Here is a 23180-nt window from a genome sequence, read left to right as displayed (position 1 = left end):
TTAATGAATCGTAAATCAAATGAGTGTGTTTGCTCATGGTGGCCTCTTGTTGGTTCTTACCACAAAACTACAAAGGCCCTTCGACGTACCGGACAACCCTCCATCGTCATCGGTACCAGAATCATTTCCAATTCCAACGATCAATTTCACTTCCCGCTGGCTGGTTCCACTCGAGATCCACACAAAAAACCCTTTCCGATGGGTTAGTTCTACGCCACTCTATCAGTCTGCCAGGGTTCGAGGTTCTTCGGACGACCTCAACATTCATCCCCAAGAGCGCCGTGGGCACGCTGTGTCTGTTCGATATTGCCGGTCCCTTACACAGGCATGGGTCGAAGAATTGGCCTACGGCTTGCTTCGAGAACCCTCTACATGGGCGATCCGATCGTCCCATGCTGTCCCGTGTGAGGAATGCCAGTAACCTTGCCAGCACCCGAGAGACTCGAGTAGCAAAGTGGCTGCGAGGCGCCCACCGGAACCGGAACAGGCCGGAATTATTCCCGGATAATCCTTACGCGCCACACGCCGTTTTCCTGCGCGAGTGCGTTTCGTCCTCGACAATATGCTCGTGTTGCTGCTCGTTGTTGGGCTGCTTCCAGGCGGCAACGAGTTGTTTACGTTGCTGTCGCTATTTTTATGCACACTTCACTTGACACGAGCCGCTTTGTCGAGGGTCCGAGATTGGCCACCATGGTGGGGTCTCTCTGGGACGAAAGACCGACTGCATGTGCAATTGCCAGGACCTGCCACGGACGAGTGGTTCTGGCACACGCGGCGAACACGAGGCTTTCAGGAGAAGTGAATTGCTTCCGCGTAGAGATTCGACCCGTGGGAGGCAGGATTAAAATGGGCCTTCTTTCAGACGTGGCACACCGGATGCCGAGCCGGACGAACCGGTTAGCACAATCTCGAACAAATGCGAGAACAGATCCGTCAAGCGGTGGCACGAAATCAAAGTGACGCATTTGTCGAGGCTCGGCACGGGTCCTTTTTTCTATTCTCTGTTTGATGGATGCTGGAAGTGAAGATTGGAAATTTCATCACTTCTTCGGTACGTGTTATCACGTGTCCAACTCTGGGTTGGTCATTCAATACCCTTTTTATGGGAATCACTGTGAAAAACTAGTTAACTATTGGCTCTATTGTCAGAGCGATTTGGACGTTATAGAATAGATTTATCTTAAATTGCATGCGTTGCATCCTGAATACGTGTTACCTATTAGTATTTGAATAAACAACAAAACCATTCGGTTCAATTTTTTCATTATTTTTAGACTTCTACAAGAAACTTTTTACTTTTAAAATCAGTAACGCCGTAAAACAGTCTGATCCTTTGAATTATCGTTTCCCATTCCTTGCTCACTCATTGTCCATTCATCAAACTTCAATAGAGTTGCAGTTAAATGAAGGAATTCCAATGCTTGGCAGATAAAAAATAGGACCTACGTTTCCTCTATCCTAAGTATATCCAATCCGTACTACTTTAGCCAACAAACCTCATTAGAGGCAAGCGGATTCGGCATCAAAATTAGCCCCACAATTAGTTCCTGGGCAGCAAACAATACATCATCGATTTCAAATGCACATTCTACGCAGCGTGCAAAAAAAAGAAGCTCAACTCGCATAGTCGCATTTTCCTCGACGAGTGCCAACGAGAATTCGAGATATCCTTTCCAAAGTCAATCCTTCTCGTTCAGGCCGGATGCAATTATCATATTTGAGAGGTGGATTTCATTTTTCCCTTTTTTTTTTGGATGCTTGCCCTTCCGTTGCTGGGCCACACAAAACCCGTTTATTAGTCTCCCGGATACGCGAATCGTCGTTGCCAGGCTCCAACACTCCAACACGGTGGCTTGTTTGGTGGGCTTTGAACTGTCTCGTTCCTTTTTTGGCTTCTTCTTCACCGCACGAGCTGCACAACCGACCCGAAACGCATCTCATAAACAGCGCCCTCAGTGAGCACCCTCAAAGGGACGTACTTCATGGTGGGCGCCTTTTTGCTTCACATTTTTCCACATCCCAAAAAGGATCGCGCACCAAACGAGGCTGGAAGAGTCCCTCTGACCCACCGTGAGATGGATACGTGCGAGTCCGGCAAAAGCGCGCAAAAACTAACGAGCATACAACGGTACGGCACTTGCCGAAAAAGCGGGAGGTTTCAAACGTTTCCGGAAAATTAAATTTCCCCTGGTGTTCCTTTTTTCGGCTCACTGAACACGGGCCCTTTGACCAGCACAATATTTCGCAGCAGGCACAACCCGAAAGACGGCATATCCTTTTTGCTGTACGCCCGCAGGCTAGGCTGAAGTTGCTTGCAAACACTCCGTCATCGCATCGTCCGTCCATCCGTCGAGTGGCGTCGACGGTGCATACGGATCTGACCGCTGGGGAGTTCCTTTTGATGCCTCGGAAAACCCGTCCCAGCTCGTGGCCGGCAGCCAAACTCAATCGGTTTCGACGGGGGCCTCATGCGACCTGAAACCGAAACGCGCCATTTGGTTCATTTCGTCCCGTAGCCGGCCTGGGTTTGCATCTTTTTTATTTCGATAACCGTTTCACTGGTCGCCCGTGTGGAAATGAACAAAACGCGCGTCACTTTTGCCCCGAAACGAACCACAGATCCAGGATCATGCAATGGGATTTTTTTGTTGTTGAAACGTTGGAGGCCATTCCACTTCTAATGACCAATGCATCAGAGCGCTGAAGCGCGTCTGAAAGGATGGGATTGAGCGATCATTAAATGACCACTTTTTCATGAGTTAGGTACCAATAATGCACTAAACTTTGGAGCACGGTTTTCGCCAGGAATACGCCTTTCGTTTCTCGTTTTGCTACTACGAGAATGGGGTGTGCAGCTTTCTTGTATTAGAACCGAGGATTTTCTTTTTCGCTAGAGGTTCTTCCGCATGGATGTTGCAAAATTAAACATTTCAACGATATCGCCATGAAACTTTGATCTTTCTGTATTCAAGAGAGACTAAATTAAATTACACAATACAATTCTTGTGCGTCTGAGGAGATAAAAGGCTGCAAAAGGATGTGTAAATGCTTCTGCAATTGAAATCATCGACAGGAAAATAATATCACCGGAAAGTGTTGCTCAAATAAAAAGTGAGGAAAATTTGTATGAATAAATAAATCAATATCTTCCCGTCGATAGACCCTTGTGCTAGACAACATTCTTCATATTTGATCCCCTGGGAACTAAAAGCTTTCTTTCAACTCATCAAAAATATCCTACAGTTTGCTCCAAACTTTCCCACAAGCATGTGCCCTTAGAACATTGCCAACAGAAGGTATGATGGATGCGATTGAGGTCTCGAAATTCGTTGTTAGAGAATTATTCTTCCACAGCAAGGATTCACACAAAACCCTTACACTCGAGCACCCAGGGAATGAAAAGCACTCATCTCCGTTGCCATCGGTACAACCGCGCTATGGAACGCTTTGATTTATGCTTCACGCTCCCGTTAAAACAGTCCACACAAACTGCCACCATCATGCGTCACGATCACGCCCAGGAAACGAGCTTCAAACGGCCATCAAAGGCACCGCGGGATCGTCTCCCAATACATCCTGAGTTCCTGCGACGGCACCACACACGTATCAGTCACGCACATAAAAGACACCAAATGAGCATCGTAATCATCTTTATCACCGTCTACGGGTGGTATCGCGTGTAAGTGATTTTAATATTTTTCACATTAATTTCCCGAACCGCGAAAACCACAACCGCCTCACTAACGGCGGAAGGAAATAAATATAAACCCCACCGAGGCGGCGAGACGACGCCTCGCCTTGCCAGCGTTGATGTCTAATTTAACCTAATTTAATCCTCCCAGTTTTATCGCGACCCGAAGCCACCGCGCGGATTCTCATTCGGGCGCCAGCTCCCGGCCCAGAATCATAAATATTTAATAAGTTCCCATCGCAGATTTATACGCCTTCCCGGTTCGGGTGAGCCGGCGCAAAACTTCCAGCCACCGATGGCTTTATGCGTGCGGCTCGTCCGGAGTTAATCGAACCGGAGACGGATTAACGACGCATTTAACGCCGTGGCCACAAATGGCGGCATAAAGGCGGACCCGCGTGGCCCGGGTTTTGATGCACCACTTTAATCGATCCACAAAACGTGTCCCGGGTTCCGTCGTCTTCCGTCATCTTCCGGTCACGCGGGAGGGTTCCTTTTTTTCTGCTACGGTTGAACGGTATCGTGTCGTCGTACAAACAACCTGCGGCCGCCAGCAGCGTCTTCTCGGAAGGGCGAACTTCCGGTGGATGTGGTCCACATCTCCGGCAACTCCCTCCCTCGGGGCGTGCGTCCTGTGAGCTATTAATATTCAATAAAACGGACCCCGCGAAACCCGAACCACCCGTCAAAGCAATCGCCAACGGGGGAAAATATTATAAAGTCATCAGCACACTCCGAAGATTAGGATGTTATCCCCGGCAACCCGCGTGCTTACCGGCACGTGACCTCGCTCAGGAGGCGTGTGCGTTGTGTCCCTTCGTTTCGTTTAAACTGCGCTAAACGATGGGAAAGCGACACCGTGGCAGGAACGTTCGCATGCGGAAAATTACCCACGAGGTGCGTTGCTTGGCAGGAAAACTGATACTTATTATCGCGATGCGAGTTCGAAAGCGCACGGTTGATGGAAACGCAATAAATTATGCTACATAATTGTCAAGTCATAAATTAATTATCTGCTTTCTGTTGTGCGGTTGCTTATGGCAATCATCCCATTCCTCATCGAAAAGATAAAGTTTGCTAACACGAGCAAAACAATATCACACATTTGAACATGAGATAAAATAAAAGCTAGCAGCTGAGCAAATTCAATAGAATAAAGAAAATAAAAGCAAACTTTTATATTCTTTCAATTTTGTAATGCATGGAAAATCTAAGAATTTTCTATAACGTAAATGTGTATTCATTTCATCCCCTATTCATCCCAATGTTGAACAGAGGAAACAAAATCGTCCTGCTTATCAAAGGACTGTTGTTGTCGGCAAAGACGGCACAAAAGCACTTATTGAGTCATCTACAAAAATTAAGAAAATAATAGAACACTAAACAAAATCGCTCACTTGCAACAATGCAATCAACGTTGATCCATATCAAAGACAACGCGATACCATCATGACCCGTAAACGTTGCCATGGCACCATGGCACCACTCGAGCGTGGCTACGATACAGCCACTTGGCTCGGCGAATCACGATGCAAAAATCAAAGCACCCATCGCATTGCACGCTTATCCACAATCACCCACCCCACCAGGACACTGACAAGCGATGGAGTGTTTTGATAGGTGCGGCGTTTTCGTGGGCCAATTTTGGCAATAAAAAACAAATGCCCACCCGTTAGCAACGGGCTAAACCAGCAACAATCGTGCCGGAGCATCCTTCAGAGGCATGCCGCGGATGAAAGCGATGAGCACTGATGAAAGAAATTGGCATCCTTGCAGCCCGTGGGCCACGTGGCCAACAGGTACCCGCAGGCTTCGACACGTGACTGGCCACGCGCTCGCCTTCAGTCAACCGCCTCCTCGGATCCTTTTCGCTGCGATCCTGAGGAGTGAGAGCAACGAAAATGGAAATAAACAAAACCACCGCGTTTAAGGTCCCTCGGAGCGAGAGGGACTTGCTCGTTCAAACGTGCGTCGGTTAATCGGTTGCGAGAAAACAGAGCTCACTCGCCCGCAGTTTGTAGCGTTTTGTTTTCCCATTTTCCGTCCAACGCTAGCGGGCCGATTGAGGAGAAGAAGCTGCACAAAAAAACAAGCGGCAGGCGCACCAGCAACAGTGTCCTTTTTTTCCCCCTCGCGTGCGTGCGCGTTTGCGTCGGGTCGCAAAAGATTTTCCCTCGAAGATAAAACCCTTCGCCCGAGGACCAGGACGACAAGGCAAACGCCGCTCATCCGTTAAACTGTTTGTAGTCTACCGTGCTGGCGATATTAATTCCACTGTTTACGGTTTACGGCCCAAATCCGGCGTCAAGTCACGTGTCCTCGCGTGGGAGGGTACGCCGGGTGAGCAAATTGGCCCCGGGGTGGCCCGATCGGGTGTAGATCCTTGCGCCCAGGGGTCAGGTATTGTTGGCCCGCCGGGAGCGATATGAATAATGGCTGCGACCCGCGAACCGGAGGGCTAATAGCCGGTGCCAGGCGAGTGCCGCCCGCCCTCTAGCATCGATGAATATTAAATAATGAAGTCGGGAATGTGTGAAATTAAAACGGCACGGACCGTGCGCTTTTGTTGGCGTATTGTAGCGTGCGTCCTTTGGGAAAAGCATCCCGCGCGAAACACGGTGTGGCTCGCACGGACTATCGGGTGGAAGGACTCCTGGATCAATCGACCGAGGGCGGTTTCCGGTTGCCCCGGAGAAGGTGTTGATCCGTGAGATGTGGAAATTTGGTTCGCTCGGTTTAGTTTGTTTTGTAAAATACCAGACAGACAGTTGGGTTTTGTGCGCGAGTTGAAGAAATTCCTTAACCCAATAACGCGTGGTTGTGCGTTCGGTGGAAAGGATCGCGAAATTAATGATCTGACTGCGGTTATTCAGCCATAAATTCACATAGTAAAGTACGCTCTCACAGAATCGTTTTGAATTGTTTTAATTCTACAAACAAAGCAATTTTAACACAACTTTCTAAATCCCGCTAAATAAACGCCGATTCATCCGTTTGAAAATTCAAAATTAGATCGATTATCTTGCGAAAATTCATCGGAAATTGTACATAGTTTTTAAATTTTTCATGGTTCTCAAGTCAGCTCCAGAGACGGTAAAATTACTCTCGTATTGTTACAAACCAAACAATACAGCCACAAAACCCACTTGAAACTTACTCTCCAGTCGCGCGAGTCTTTTGGAACATATTTCTCCTGAGGCGCCTCTTTAACGCTACCAAAAAGAATGAAGCGACAAACAAATCCGCGTATGCTAATTACCACAAAACGTCGCTGGCTAAGCAGGGTGAAAACAAAACATCAACCCGTTTCGAAAACGGTTCGATGGGAAACCGATAGCCCTCTTCTGGTGAGCATTTTCACCGACCCCCTTCGGAGCCCTGCACCGCACACTTGAAGGTCCTAAAAGGGCTGTGCTTTCGGGTCTCGCATCCACAATAAACACATCGCCGTCACGCAAACAGGGACCAGTTAATTGACAAAAAAGGAACTGAAGCACGCGCCCTCCGGCAGCGCGCTCCTGTCGGTGGTAATGTGTGAACAAAAAATTAATAAGCCAGACCTCGAAACCCCCGGAAACACCAAGCAGAAGGGATAATTCCTCACCGGGCCAGGTAATCGATCCAGCCCACTCAAGGACGCTTCGAGAAACGGCCGCTTTAGAGGTGCAACGGACCGGTGCGAGCAGATTTTCGCAACTGCACGCGAGGAAGCTGCAATCCGTGCAGTCGTCGAATTCGGAATGACATAGGGTTGAGAGTGAAGACCCTGCAGCGTGTAAATAGCCACTTGAGAGCGCATTGAAGAATCAATTTCGGGCTGTATTCGACGCTCCATTGGTGGCTCTCGAAACCGGTTGGAAAAACCGCAAATGTAATGGACGGAGTCGAGGAACGAGAGGAGCAAAAAAAACGCACGATGATGCGCCACCGAGTTTGTTTGCCCTTCGGGCATTATTAGCTGTGGGTCCTTTTGGAAGCGGTAAGTAATCCGCTGTGACCGGTACAGATGTTTGCGCACACACGCACACAGTGCCCTGTTGCGTCCCTTTGGCTAAGTGGCGATTGTTTGACGACTTATGACAACGTATTTATCCAACGCCCGTCAACCGGGTGCATCGAGTTCCGTTTCCGATTGATCGCCCGTTCTCGATCGGTCTTCGTGGGCATTTCTTAAGGAGCAGAGATATTCCCCCTTTAAAGTAGCTATCACTGGCTCTGTTATAGAATGAGTAAAGCAACCGGGTAGGTAATTAATTGGCCGGTTTTGTGAGCAAAAGCTTTTTACTCATCTCCTGCAGCCTCGGTTTCACGCAAGAAATACCACAGCACGTGAAGTCCCATCGGAGTTGGATTTCGACCCGGCTGGAATTCTTCAACAAATTGTTCTGTATCTTTTTTTAGTTGAACTGCTACTGGAAACATGCGGCCGGAGAAATCGTTTAACTTGAGGAAAGCCGCCTAACCCCTTCGGGGGACGAATTGTTATTAATTAACTTCCCGCTGGAATGGCGCTCGGGAAAACCGCGAGAAAATAGAGAAAAAAAACGGCGCACTGCAACTCCATCAATGTCGATAAAGTTTTCTTTAAACATTCATCTTTTTTTTTTTGCTGCACTCTTTGTTACAATTTTTCCTTCGTTTCTGTTTGTCTGCTGAATGTTTTTCTTGCGTTTCGCAATATCAGCGTGAGAAATGGGATTAAGTTATGTTTTAATAATGCGCGAAACTATGCAAATCAGTTTGAAGTTTCCACCCCGCGTTCGATCGGAAAAATTGTAGCATTCCGTTCTAGTTATTTTTTTTCAATTTTAGTTACCTCCATGGCCCTTTTTCTCACGGCTAAATGTTTTTCTTGAGCTAACGATGATTTGTTTGCATTTTTGGTCCGCATCGAAGCACATCATTTACTCATTACAATTTCTCAGCGCGCACTCATATTGATCAATCAATCTCCAATGAAACCTCAAACACGGCGCCCTGCCACTAAGCTAGAATCGAAAGAAAATTAATTAAAATAAGAAACGCCAACCGAGGTGAGGTGGCAAAAAGATGGTGGCATTAAAATCCTACTTCCTCCCGCACGAGCACCACGGATCGGTGAAAAGCTGCGGCAGGATGAAGATGAACGCCCTTTTCAATATTGACACTCGATGAATATTTATGTACGTTTGACACGTTTGACAGCTTCGGGGGGATTGCCAGCATGAAAATCGGCAAAGTAACCCACAAACGCAGCAGGCCATGATACGCCGCAACCGGAACTGCAACCCAACGAGCAAAAACTTTCGCATGCAGCAGCGCAACGCGACCGAGGAAAGGATGCCAAGGGACCGGGGAAAAGGATAACGGTTGCATGAACGTAAAAGATGATCCCGAAAAGACAGCTTTCTTTCATCGCGGTCACGCCCTGCGGTTATCCACATCCTTGCTCCCTTGGGCGATCGTTTCTTTTGTAAATTAATGAAAATTTATACAATATCGCTGCCGAACATGCCAAACTCCCGATACGCCCGCACTCGGGTGGGTCCGTTTTCTTTGATTTCTGTACCGTGGATTTATGCAATGGGACCGTTTTCGCATTTGCATAGCTTTTCAATTATTATCCCTAGGTTTGTTTGCGTTTAATTTTTCAAATTTTAATTTATATTGAACAGCGGGCTAATTAAAACGGACAGACGCTTCTTTGCGTTATGCAAATCGGTGCCTCGTGCATTTGTGCCATTTTTCAATCAACATTAGCGCTTTTGATTGTGAAAAACAAATAGCGCTGAATTAAAAAATCAGCTTTTTCAATCTCTTCTTTCAAAAGCAATTCATGCGATGCTAGAAAATGTTAAACGGTCCTATAGAGCCTTGCCTCGTAATTGTAGGTTGAAATTGTCAAACAGACGCAGCAGTTTTCGCAATTTTCCATGTAGTATGTAACGGAACGTGTAAGAAAATTTTTAATCATGTAAAACAATGCCCCACTTTCAATTGGTGGCTTGGTTTAATAAAATTTCCAATTGCTTCGTTAGCTAAATATCTACTGAAAAAAAAGCACGATCCGAATGCTTTCCTTAATGTGAGTAATAAGAGCATCCATTTCACTCCTCGATTCAATTCATATATATTTTCTCCTCTCGGCGTGAATTGCGAAGAGAAGATGGCGTCAATTGCAGTTCTGCTTCTTCCACGCGCCAGAAAATATTAACAATACCCTGAAACGCAATACGAGGTGATGAAATTTCAGCACTCCCGTCCCAGGCGCACCGTTAAAGTGTGCGCTCGCCTCCAACTCGCAGAAGTCCTCGCGCCAGGACGCTAACGATATGTACTTCAGCATTTATCACCTTCTTGATGGCCGCACTCGCCGGTCTCGGTTTCGCTTTCCGTTTTTCACCGCCCGGGCTTCCCAAGTGACACCACGCTCCGAAATGCTCTTATCACTGCCAGTGGACGTGGCGTTTGTGCAGCGAAACCGAACCGAGTGCTACATGCGCGCAGGAATGCACCGGGCGGTCGGGGCCATCGACGACCAAGATGGTTCGCCACACCATGTCCCCAGGACGAGGATAAGGGCCGCATTTTTCTTGCTATTTTTTTCCCACTCTCTCGCTCTCTCATCGTAGCCCTCGAGGACGATTTTCAGCGCTGCGTGTCGCGTTGCCGCGCCGTTGCTGAGCTTTATTAAAAAATTACAATCGTTCGCGTTTGGTGGTGGCGTGGGTGAAAGCCCGGAGCGCTATTGTCGGCCCGAGAAGGTGAGAGGTGTTACAACCTGATCCCCCTTCTCGCTGCTGAAGAGACTCGAAGGCAGAAGTGTTTTGCGTCGTATTGTAGTGAATTAAAAAATATGTTCAATTCACAGCTGAAGTGTTTTCGACACAAGCACCGACGACAAGGCAGTGGAGCTCGCATGGAAGAAACGCGAGTGTGGAGAGTTTGAACGGTTTGTGAAGGAATTGTGTCGTAGAAAAGAAAAATTGACAAGAGGCAAGCATGAAAAAAAGGTTTCTTTTTGTTGATATTCATGTATGTTTCATACGTTTGAGGAAATATACAGTATATAATTTAAATTATACTAAAGCTAACCATCATCATAAGTTACAGAACAAGAACTAGAATCGAAAAACAACGTCTTCAACTTATACAAAAATAACCGGAGAATGAAATGTGTTTCCATTTTGTTTTTTTTTTCGTTGCGTTACACCATCCCGTTAGCAGCACAATCGCTACACACCGTGTTCATTCGTGTGTTTTTTTTTGCTTGTCGCGCGAGTGAAGTACAGAACCAAATAATCCAAGGAATGCGGTGACGAGGATTGAGAACACGAGAGCAACTGGAGCAAGAAAAGTGGGCGACTTTTCGCTGACAAGAAATGCGAGACCATTATGCGTGTCGTTCGCCAATGCCACCATCGTAACCTGGCGACGGGTGCAAGTGCTCCCGTCTACCATCATCTGAATGTGCGAAAAACGAGCAGCGAAAAGAAAGCACGTTGAAAAAGAAAGCACGAACGGCGAGATCATCGTCCTGGCTGGGGAACGCAGCACAAGGATTGGCGCCATATTTATTTATTCAAACGTCAGGCGCCCGTACAGTCGGTTTCGCTTTTGCAGTGGCCCATTGGAGTAAGACAAAAATATAAACACATTCATATATATATATATAGATATTGGCAAACGGACGCTGCGAACGATAAAAATGCAAAACCGGTCTCATCAGCATTCAAGTCGGGATGGCGGCCTTCGTGAGCGGAATTTTGTCTCTCGCTCGAAATACGTGCGAATCGGTGGAGGAAACCAATAGCTAAATGTACCATTACGTGTAAGAAGGAGAGAAAGTTTTTATCTTTCTTTGTTTCAAAAATCATCTATACGAAAGTACTCGAAAATTGTCGCAACAAATTTAACACAATTATTGAATGAAAAAAAAACGACTTCTTTCTTAGCATAGAAAGTTAGTTTAAAGTTTATTTTGTTTTGCAGCGTTAAGCTAAAAAAAATGGCTGTCCTTCTTCGAACCGAACTAGGGTGCCAAGCAGCTTCATAGACTTTCTTTATATAAATGAAACTGGCCATAAAACGACGAGACAAACATAACACGAGCTGTGAAAATGGCACAATCAAACCCCAAACGCGGACGGTGTCGAGAGAAAAACCAGCAAACCACACTTTCAGCCTCCCAACGGCCCATTTCGCTCCTGCATTCCCAGTTCTCCCCACCAGCAGATATACCACTTGGGAGACATTTTTATTACAGTCGTACGCAATAAAATATCAACGCCCGTGGACGACCGAATGGCCGAATCGATGCATCCCACCGGTGCGCAATCAAACGCCGAAACGAACAAAGGGGAAAACGACGAAACTGTCGCCTGTGCTGGGAGTGCAAAAAATGGACGCTGAATGCAAATGCGAAACAAACAAAAAACATCCACCTACGCACAATTAAAAAGGCCAAAAAGTGTCCAGTGAAGATTCTGTGCACAGTTGAACGCCAACTATGGGCAAACAAATATCGGAACAACAGTAACAAATTACCGTACATTGTGATGTACAGCTGAACAAGATTTTTTTGCTATTTTTTTATATCTTGTTATTTATTCGTAGTGAAATCTCGTGTATCCTGCAATGTTTGTAAACTGAAAAATCTCAAACACTTTTCAGCCTAGCTGTAAAGTAAGAAATACTCTCCATTTCGCTGCAATATCAGCAGCTATTTATCGACATTCATCCTGTGAAAATACCACTGTGCGTAGGATCTATTTCAAGGACCAAACGGAACCATTTTTAACCACGCCATTTTTGTTTGCTTGCTCGAATCGATCAAACCAGATTAAGGCGAAGAATCGACGAAAGCCCGAAATAAGTAGGGGGAGCCTGTTGACAGGCGTGGCATTCATGCGCTCCGCTCTCATTTTCTTTCTCTCTCGCGCACGTGCTCTCTCTCTCTCGCTCGCCTCTCCGAAGTGCATACAATTTTCCCGAGCACGGGTTGAATTTTCCTGCGCTCGCACACATTAGACACTTACTTTTGCAACTTTGGTCTGACTCGTGTGGATTGATTTCAAATCTTACACCAAAAATTATGCATCTTTATGCTCCTTGTAATTGACAAAATGTGTTTAAATTTTGGGAATCGCTTGCGAAACTTATTATTTACATAAAACAATCCATTTTTGACTAATTATACATATTTGCATCCCACTTTCATTCATCCTACGTCAGCAAAACAAAGATACAACAGAATTGTCGAGACAATTGAGGGATTGAATGATTTAAAAAAACCGACACCAAACAAATTTTGAAAAAATCTTTTATTTTTTTAACTTAAAATCCAATGATAAAAAACATCAATAACTGTAAACTCATCAAGTCTTCAAAACAATCATTCGATGGCATGAAAAATCAATCAAAACTAAATCGGTGTAACTTATCACGGCTCCATGGCGCCATGTATTATTGTTTAATGCCAATTTACGTTGACTGTCACAGCACAAATTTCCTCAACACTACCTACAGCGCCATAAATTTGAAGCTTCTTCGATGGCAGCATCCATGGCATCCAGGTGCATCCGATTTCGGCTGGACACGGCAAAGACGGTGGACAACCACAACCTGCCGGTTCTACTCCCTCCAGCGGCCCTCCGATCGGGAAGGGCCCGAAATCCCCTGTGCAGCAAACCACATCTACCCTAGTTTTAACGCCCCTCGGAATCCCGCGGCCGGAACGGTTGAACCGGTTCACCTCTCAGCCCTGCGCTGCCATCAGTTCCCTTCGAGTCACCGTCGTCCCGGTTTTCCATCGCTTTCCGGCGCCCTTTTTGTCATTCTGCCGCCGGAACCCCGCGAACCGAAAGAGAAGAGCACACGAGGGCGCAAACTCTCCCGCCAAGGGGATGATGTGATTTTCTCCGATTCACATGCGCCCGGTCGTTCGTCACAGACGGACGTGCTTTTTCCTGCGAACGTTGCGAACGACTGCTTGGGACCTCCTAAGAGATCGCCGCTGTTCGGTGCGTGAACGAAACTGGCTCCAGCCGTTGGTGGACATTTCGAGTCGAGCGTCGAGTTTTTCGTGCCATAGAAGTTTCTCAAGTGCATCCGATTACGACCAGTGGAACACGTGATTACCCGTAAACAGAAAATTGAGCCATCCCGTGCTGAAAAAAAGGCATTTTTCGATATCGTAAACAGTGTGTGGCGGTTTGTAAAGCTTGTGTGATACGCGAGTGTTTGTGCCTCCGTTGAAGCAGGAACAGATTCTGCACAAACAGACACAAAACAAACGCAATTTGAAACGAAATGGTCATGTTTGTAGAGTCGTTCGCGTGCAGTAATTGAACAGATAGCAAACAGAAGTTACGGTGGAACAACGATCCGACAAAGCCAACGAAAAAGATGCTGGAATTTTATCATAATCTCAACATTAACACCGGTCTGCCTCCTGCGGCACCAGCACCTGACACCAATTTAAAGGATAATAATAACATGCTCGACGGGAACGAACGTACAGGTATGTAGTGGACGCGGGAGAAAGTGTTTTACTTTTCATATAAATGAGAGATTGTGCAGTTTTGTAAACGCAAAACTGTGGTTGTGATGTTATATCAATCGATTTATTTGATTATTCACGCACAACCAATACGTGATCGGTCAATATTACATGCGGGACAGAGTATCCAATGATTTAATACTTATTCTAACGAACCAATCATGTGTCATGGAATCGTGCGCTCATGTAGATAATTCAAATCAGTTCTTTTTTCTCAAACAAAACAACTAATTTTTTATGCTTCATTTTTGTTGAAGCAAACAATCGTAATTTTGCCAACACAGTGGAATGTTATTATGATCAACAATAAGCATTATATCGATGCAGAACACGTATTTGTTCAAAAAATTGATTGGCTGTTATTGTTTTTATTATTTATTTAAGAACTGCCTGGCCGTATTTAGATTTGAATAATTATTTATGAGCTGAAAGGCATTTCCTCCCAACAGCCGCAGAGAGCCTTATCCCGGGCTGACTCGGTTAACTTGATTGGCTATCGAAGGGAAAATATAACCACATTTCGTGTTCAATTAGAAGCATGTGCTAAATAAATCGTTGATAACAAATGCACAAAAAGTTCCTGCATCCAAGAGGGCCATATCGACGAAAATCGCTTCACTTTGCACGCTTATCTTTAAGGACGGCTACACCAGCTACCACGGTCAGTACCGGTTGGCGTAAATTAAAGTCCTGCAAGAAACTCCCGAATGAACTATTTTTTTTTTGCTGTTTGCTAAACTTTTGCTCATCTGCAAAATTTACAAAGGCCGTTTTTGCCCCTTTCGACCCCATCACTCGAAAGCGAGCGGAAAAATCGGGAAGGAAGTGACACCGAAACTCGACGTGGTTCGATGGGTTCGGAAATATTTGTCCGCGGTAAACAAGCCCACTTCCTTTGACGGTGAGGGCGAGAAGCCCACCGAACCCCAACAAAACGGGTGGTAAAAACCCGTAAGAACCAGAATGCGCTCGTTTCACGTCTAAAAACGCCCCGCCGGGAGGGAGTTTGTTTCTTCCTGCCTTCTCGGCGCCTACTGGGCAAGTTTTTGAAGGGGTTTTTCGGAAGGCGCGCATGCGAACGTTCGAATAAATAAGTTAACAAAAACGAGCGAGAGAGGTAAAAAGAACCTTACACTAGACTGTGTGCCAGAGAGAGAGAGAGAGAAAGAGAGAGAAAGACGCACAGAGCTCGAGCGAGATGGAGCGCGTTTGTGCAAGGTAAAAAGGACCTCGAACGCGCGAGTGCAAAAGAGCGCAAGGATATGTTTTAATCAATTCCGGCACGACGACTGCAAGACGCCATTTTCGAGTGCCATCAGCCTGTGTGGCGCGGAAAATCGACCAAGGTAACAAAAGTAGAGAAAAAAAAAACAAAAACCACCGCCCAAGTTTGGCGGGAAGTTGAAGACACCAAAGTTTGGGAGATGGTACGGCAAGGCCACTTTAATCGCAAAACCCTTCGATGATCTTCAGCCGAAGATTTTCCTTTTACACCGGTCGCTGGCTTTTCTCGGAAGTGGCTCCCGGCCCGCCATTAGTGCCCGTATCTTCTCTTGGTCCGTCGAATGTACGAGTGGACGTCGATCGCATTAGCTCGAGTGGGCGCTATAGCACCCCAACCGGAAGTCCGTGGGGTTGAAAATGGATAATGTCCGCCACCCTCGGTGTGCTTTGGTGGCAAGTTAACACGTCAACGTTGGCTAAGGCCGTTCCGCCCGAGTTACGGAAGCTACTCTACGGTTTGCATTTGGTTTTTAGGTCCATCTCGAAAAGCCACAGACTGAGTAAGGACATCATCCCCGGCGAACGATGGATTGGCATCGCGCTGCTCCTTCTCGGAGTAACTTTCTGCTTCTTGACGCTATCAGGGGTGGCAGTGGAAGAGTGGCAATAAAGTCGTCTAAAAGTGGCCGTAATCGATATTCGCTTCGCTGGGTTAAAGTTCGAGATGGTGGCAGCGAATCAACAAGACGGACTCGGTCCACCTTTAGGACAGCCTCGATTTCGTTCCTTTTGCCACTCGATTGCACCTCGAGAGTGGTTCCATCGAAGGAGCTAAACATATCGTCGAGTATTTCGATCCCTAGAAGGGGGTCTTTAAGTTGTGAACAGACGCTCATGCGTTTGTAGACTTTAATGCACATTTGGTTTTTTATGATCTAACCTGACGGATGATATTTTGAGAATGTTGCTGTTGAGCTTATTTCAGTCAAAGTTCTACCTACTACAATTGTGATAAGCTTGTAGTATGATACACATTTAATACACATATTTTACGAACAAATGTAAGCCTCACAAGTTCAGCAGTTTGCGCAAAGATTATTTAAAAATTACTCTCATAAAAAAGGTGTATAGACCTATGGTAAATCAAATGCTGCTATTAGCACTCGCTTGGCATCACATTCATTCATGCCAGGACTTTCACCAGCTAACACGGAGGGGAGAAAGCCAACGGTATGCTGTTCGATAACACAAGGGAACATATATAATTAGTGGAATTTTATCAATCAAAACGCGCGGGAATTGAAACATATGATCAACATATTGATTAGCCAAACACGTGAAAACACCAACATAACAGGCACGATTTAGCTTTAGTAAGAGAGTGAGAGAGAGAAAGAGAGAGCGAATGAGTGAGAGAAAAAGCACCGCACCATGCGCTTGGTATGATTTATACATGATTTATTGTTAGTACACCCAGCCGCCTCTCCCCCCTTTTGGAGCAAATAATCTCCCCCGCCCGTCCCTGCACATAAATTGCGGAATATATCGAACCGGTGGAATGGTTCGCACATGTACCGGGTGGGGTGAGGGATGCGGGTGGTGAGAGGGGAAAACTTTATCCAACAGCTGATAAGATGGCACGGTATCGTCCGGGTGTTTGCATTTTCACCGTCGGCAAATAATGTTCCATTCGTCGACAACAACAACGGTAACATCCTTTGCTGGCGTTGAGGAATGAGCTGCATTTTCCGACCCCAAAATTGGAGCGGGTGGAAAATGTTACAGCAAAGAAATCGAATACATGAAAGGGCAATTAAAATCCCCACAGATGGGACTCGTTCACGGAAGCAAGTCGTAATATTTTACCACGATCGAAAGTAAACCAAAACCCATTTACGCCATGATTTATTCCCATCTTTGGCTTAATGCCGCAAACAGGAAACGTTCCAAAATGCATTAAAGAAAAGCGCTTTTGCATCGATCACCACAGCCAATTGTATTTAGCAACCATCAAGCTTCTGTATGGTCGACATTTTATGACGCCATTCTAAATTCATCATCCCCCAGCAGCCCAAAATGGGTCACATTTCGGTGCCATTTTCTAAAACACCCAAACACACATTCCGAGGTGAAAAATGACCCCGGATTCATAATTCAAGCGGTTGATAAATGACGAAACCCACGCTCCTTCCTGGCAGCCAGCCCAATTGCCCCACCGACGGATGTGGTAAAATTGTTGCGGAGTGTAATAAGGACATGCTGAAACAACAACAGCAAAAAATGGCCTCCCTCCCAGGGGTCCTGTGTCCTTGGTGTACACGGCCACCCACAAATTGCTAGCAATGAATTTCGAGAGTGCTACGAAGCAAAAGTTTTGCACTCCACCAAGAGAGTTGGGTCATTCGGTATTCCCTTTCCCATCTGACCGGCGCATGCCACATAAACACCGGCCGGATTTATTGCCACTGTTATTGTGCCCCCCCATTCTTTTTTTTTTTGCTGTACCCCGTGCGAATGGATGCCTATTTGTTTATGCACTTCAAACAGGCTCTTTGGTGAGAGCGAGAGAGAGAGAGAGAGAGGGAACATTTACTCCTTCATTGCACCGAGGACGTGAACCTGAGCTCCACAGGAGCAAGACCGCACGGGTTGTCAGTTGGGTGTGTTTTATCTGGCTTTTGCTATTCTTCTCCTTTTTTTTACACACCCCCATGTACCATGACATCGATAATCCGCATTCGTCATGCACTTCCGAGGACAGTGGTGTTGCATTGACACTTGTTCGATGTATGCAAGTGACGCACGAGCACTTCACTTTTCGATAAAGCTGTCGTTGCGGTCGGTTGCGTTCAAGAAATCGAGATGAATTTGCAATTGCATGAAATTAAGAGCAAACAGCGAAACATGAGATCATTTCCAAACATTCGCGGATTGTGGAACGGAACTGCTCCTGCTGAGGGAGTTTCCCACATGTTTGAGGATTTTGTCAGCGAATGCTGCGAATGCACTGCACCGCGGTGCGTCATAGGTGCGCAAAAATGCACCCAACGGGAGGGTGGTGATAGCAGTGGGAGTACGTTACGCTTCCCATAGTGTTCTGACTTCATCAGGTGCCGGTAAAACGATGAACAACTCTGACCAAAGTTGATTTACCCTGCTAAAGCACGTCCAAACAGTACGATAGAGCCAGTAGAAACTGTTAAAGGAAATGCAGTTGTAACCTGAACATGTAGCAAACTGTGTCCCAAGTCCTACCTGGGGTTTGATATTAAACGAAGGACGGGAAATTATAATGCAGCTAAACATAGGTTCTTAGAAAAACCCACGAAAATTCGCACCGCTTTAAATGACATTCCGTAGTTTTTTCCCCACGTATCTCCATTATCTTACCTACCCGTGTACTTTTGTTCCGCCCGCAGATATCGTCGGTACGATCAAGAGCGAAAAAACGCAGGAAATATGCGAAGGATGCGGACAAAAGATAAAGGATCGCTACTTTATGAAGCTCTCCCCGGACCAGTTCTGGCACGAGCAGTGCCTTCTCTGCTGCATATGCCGCATCCAGCTCAACCAGACGTGCTACACCAAAAACACCAAGGTCTACTGCAAGGACGACTACTACCGGTAGGTTTATGAGCGCATCGAAATTGAAACGGCATTCCCGTCGTAGCTTGTTTCGTTTTGTGCTTCGTGAGCTCGTGGGGCTGATAAAACAAAAGAGTTTGCAAAGCTTTTTTGCGCTGCTTTAGCCCAGCGAAGAGCTGAACGATCAAGTATAAACGCCGCGAAATGCAATTATTGCACACCGCTTAAAAGTAAATAGTAATTCAGCTGCACCAACCGAATACCAGTGAAAGAAACACAATTAACGTACCTAAAGCACGTTAAACAGACTAACAGCTATTAAAACAACTCCCAGGGGTATCAATATTTTCAAAACGGGTAATTATTCGCACCACACCCTGAGCTTTCGGATTAACTCACAAAACCCGTGTAGGTGACATCGAAAAATCATGTTTCACACCCAACCGACCGACCGTGTTTTGGAATCGACGATATGTGTCGCAGTTTGGCGGTGAATTTTCTCAATCAGTGCCACTACCATCGAACACGCCGTGCCGTGCCCAAATCCAGAAGAACCAGTTGCCATCGGCAAAGTTCAGACGTTACGGGGCGTTGCTTGGGTGGCCCATGGTGGAGCCCCTGGCCAGTTCCACCGGATACCGGTTTTCTCGAGGACGGACGTGCGGGTGCTAAAATTCCGGTTCCACACACAGACAGGGCCGTCAGAAATTTCCCCGGCTAGCTTTCAATTGGTGCTGGTCTTGGGAAGGGGATTTCATTTTCCATCGCCACCACGTGACTTATGGAGTTTTTTTTATCTTTTTTTTTTGTCCTTTCTACAGGATCTTTGGCGTGTCAACCCTTCAGCAGCAGCAACAACACCCACACCAGATGCATGGCCAGCAGCGAGACTGTTACGGTTGTGGTGAACGAATCGCCCCAAGCGAAATGGTGATGCGAGCGAAACACCTCGTCTACCATCTGCACTGCTTTCTGTGCTACACCTGCAACCGGCCCTTGCAAAAGGGCGAACCGTTCTCGATCCGTGCCGGTAAGCTCATCTGCCAGCATGATCTGGAGAAGGATTTTTACGGTTCCGCAGCGGCGGTGGCGGCGGCTGCAGCGGCCATGCACCACCATCACGGATCGGCCGGACTCCCTCATCCGACCCATCTACCCTCGGGGGCTCACCTGTACGGGGATGGGGACGACTACCTGCTTGAGGATGGGCTGCGGACGCGGGATGGCCGCCGGGGACCGAAAAGGCCCCGTACGATTCTCACCTCCGCCCAGCGGCGCCAGTTCAAGGCGTCATTCGATGTGTCACCCAAACCGTGCCGGAAGGTTCGAGAGGCCCTCGCGAAGGATACCGGCCTGTCGGTGCGGGTCGTACAGGTGTGGTTCCAGAACCAGCGCGCCAAAATGAAGAAGATATCGCGCAAATCGAAAGCGAACGCGAACGGAACCGAGGGCGATAAGGGCCACTCGGACAAGGAGGACAAATCGATCAAGCTGGAGTCGCCGAGTAGCGACCACAGCCACTACCTGGGCCTGGACAGCTCGTACAGTTCCTCCAGTCAACCGCTCAACCCGAACCTTCCTTATTCACCCGGTAAGTCACGTGTCACGAGTCACGTGTGCTGACGACACTTAGACCATTGTTTTCTGATTTTCTTTACGTTGCCACTCCATACACAGACTTTCCCGACAACTCCGACGCCAGCCTCTGCAGTTCGGACATCTCGCTCGACGAAAGCTTCGACAACGTGGACGAAGCAACCTCCGATACGATGTCGCTGCAGAACCTAGACCTGCAGCCTAACCTGGGCGCTGGTGGTGGTGGAGGTCCTGGAGGGCTTCCGGGGCCAGGCATTCACAATGGTGGGCAATTGGTGAACCACAACAATAATACCATCGGTTCGATGATGTCCAACGTCGCCGGTAGCATTACGCACATCGATAAGCTCTACCTGATGCAGAACTCCTACTTCAACTCAACGGTGATCGAACAGTGACGGAACGCGAGCACGGCCATCGAACACCACTGAGATCGGAACGGAACCGAACCTAGTCAATCAAACCCGCGAGATGTTAGATCCTGTAAGCCAGCCCGAGGCCCAACCGATCTTTTGCTACATCCAGGTCATCCTTGGGAGCTTTTCGTTGAAGGGGGACAAAAGCTCGGGGGGCACACCGTGAAGGGCGCTATTCTTTTGTGTTTCCTCTTCTTCACTCTATCGATCTTCTTTTGAAAAGTCTTGTTCTCGCGATTAAACAAGGGAAAGGAACAAAACGAAAGAAGATCTTAGCATCTGTTGCCCATATGTGGTTTTTCATTTTTGCGATTGGTAGTTTTTAGTAATTTATTGTTGTTACGGAGTTTCAGTTTTCCACACGAATGATAATGCCTCCTAATCGCGTACTGGAACGTAAGGGTAGCCATTAGGGCCTGCATATTGAGAAAATAAATCCCAACCGAGCAATTGTGAGAAATGTAAGAAGAAGGTCGTATTAAAAAAATATCAAACCGTATACATTTTATTTCCTCGAGATGACAAATGAATTATGAAAATGAATTTTATGTTCCATTTTTTTATGAATATTAGCTTAGGTAATCTAAGAAAAATCAAAGTATTTTTATCAAACAAAGTATCAAAGTTATTCTTGATTGAATTACTTGATTGAATTATTCAATGGACACTGTTGAACTGCATCATTTTATAGAAAAAAATTACTGTCATCAATACGGCAGTTTGACCGACAATGCCGTAGTTATAAGAAAGTCGAAACCATAAGTACTTTTTACACATGTCCGCCTTTAGTCATTATTTATCGCACACTGGTTACCGCCTCTTTCCGAGCAGCATCTTGTAGCAACTGCGTGTCCACCTCATCGCCCGGAAGCTGCACGTATCTCACGACCGACCCTCGAATGAAGCAATTCTTGACCGATAGCATATGAGGGTACTTCTCCGGGTCGGTCACGCTGATGTCGGTTAATTTGATATTGAGATACTGGTCGACCGAATGCAGTGTGCCGCAGATGCTAAAACAAGAAGATAATGTAAACGAATCATCCAACATTAAACGCCAACAAATAGCGTTCTTTAAGGACAAGGATAAACAAACACCTTAGATCATTTTTCAACTCGACGATAACATCCTTTCCCACGAGGGATTTGAAGAACGAATAGAATAGCTGAAAGCAATATTAAAATTAACGTAGATTCTTTGTAATTTGGATATGTTCCTTTTACATACCATCTTATTAACACGAGTCTTGTACAGCAAGGACCGATTGTTTAGGTACCGCCACCAACTATGCCGCAAACAGCTTCTTCCTTTTCTTCGTTTACTGAAGAATTATATGACCATATACCCTGAGAAATTGTTATTCACTCAGTAATGAAATGGAGACACATTACACTTATGTTGTTTTTGGTATGACCACTACTAAACGATGTATTTTAGTTTAGTTTTAAGTGATAAATTGCCCAATATACGGCTACAAAGAACAGACCAAAACAATCGCGCGCGTTTTGACAAAATCAAACGTCAAATAAAACATGCATATTTTTCGTTATTTCTTATTTCACTCTTGTTTAAAATATGAGCTGAAATTGAGCTGAAAAATGAGCTGGAACAAAGTATCGAAAGCTTACAATTTATACAAACAATCAAATCAACATGCTAATTAATTATTTATTAGTTTTTAATTTCTTTTAATTATGTTCAAACTAAAGCAATCGGCAAATGGAGTCGACTAATGGTGTCTTATGTCGACTGATTTGAAACTACCTCAAAACCATGCTATTCATATGTAATTTCGCTTAATCGTTAAGATAGAATATTACACATTCTTTTGCCTCTTTTTTTACATATACTGCTATGCATATGATATACTAACAAGCTCTATTTTGAAAGTAGTTTAGCGATAAAAATCACATGGTGCGTTAGAGATCATATCTATCTTCCAGTCCACAATCATATTATACATGTTACAAACAATGTTCTCTCACTTATGTGGTCATTAATATATGTAAAACTCGCAAAAAGTAAAAGAATTCAAAATTAAAGAATCAATTACTTTCAAGTGGATAGAAAAATGTCAAACGGATGGTTAAAATGGCGGCTCAGTGCACACAATCCAATCTGTCAGGC

At 45.9% G+C, this 23180-nt stretch overlaps 2 protein-coding genes across 2 annotated transcripts; one reads left to right on the top strand and one right to left on the bottom strand.

The window, feature by feature from the left end:
* Positions 1 to 14077: 14077 nt before the first annotated feature.
* On the top strand, positions 14078 to 21510 carry LOC128726212 (LIM homeobox transcription factor 1-beta). The gene is made up of 4 exons (XM_053820006.1): positions 14078 to 14192; positions 18875 to 19079; positions 19862 to 20631; positions 20718 to 21510. Exons 1-4 carry the CDS (start codon positions 14078 to 14080, stop codon positions 21032 to 21034), a joined length of 1407 nt encoding a protein of 468 aa, XP_053675981.1. The 3' UTR covers positions 21035 to 21510.
* A 338-nt stretch (positions 21511 to 21848) lies between these two features.
* Positions 21849 to 22463, bottom strand: LOC128726213 (U6 snRNA-associated Sm-like protein LSm2). Its single transcript, XM_053820007.1, has 3 exons — positions 22281 to 22463; positions 22151 to 22218; positions 21849 to 22065 (listed from the first exon to the last, which is right to left on the bottom strand). Exons 1-3 carry the CDS (start codon positions 22281 to 22283, stop codon positions 21849 to 21851), a joined length of 288 nt encoding a protein of 95 aa, XP_053675982.1. The 5' UTR covers positions 22284 to 22463.
* Positions 22464 to 23180: the final 717 nt, after the last annotated feature.

This window comes from Anopheles nili, chromosome 3 (genome assembly GCF_943737925.1).
Source record: "Anopheles nili chromosome 3, idAnoNiliSN_F5_01, whole genome shotgun sequence".
NCBI lineage: Eukaryota > Metazoa > Arthropoda > Insecta > Diptera > Culicidae > Anopheles > Anopheles nili.
This window is presented reverse-complemented; position numbering and strand designations above follow the sequence as displayed.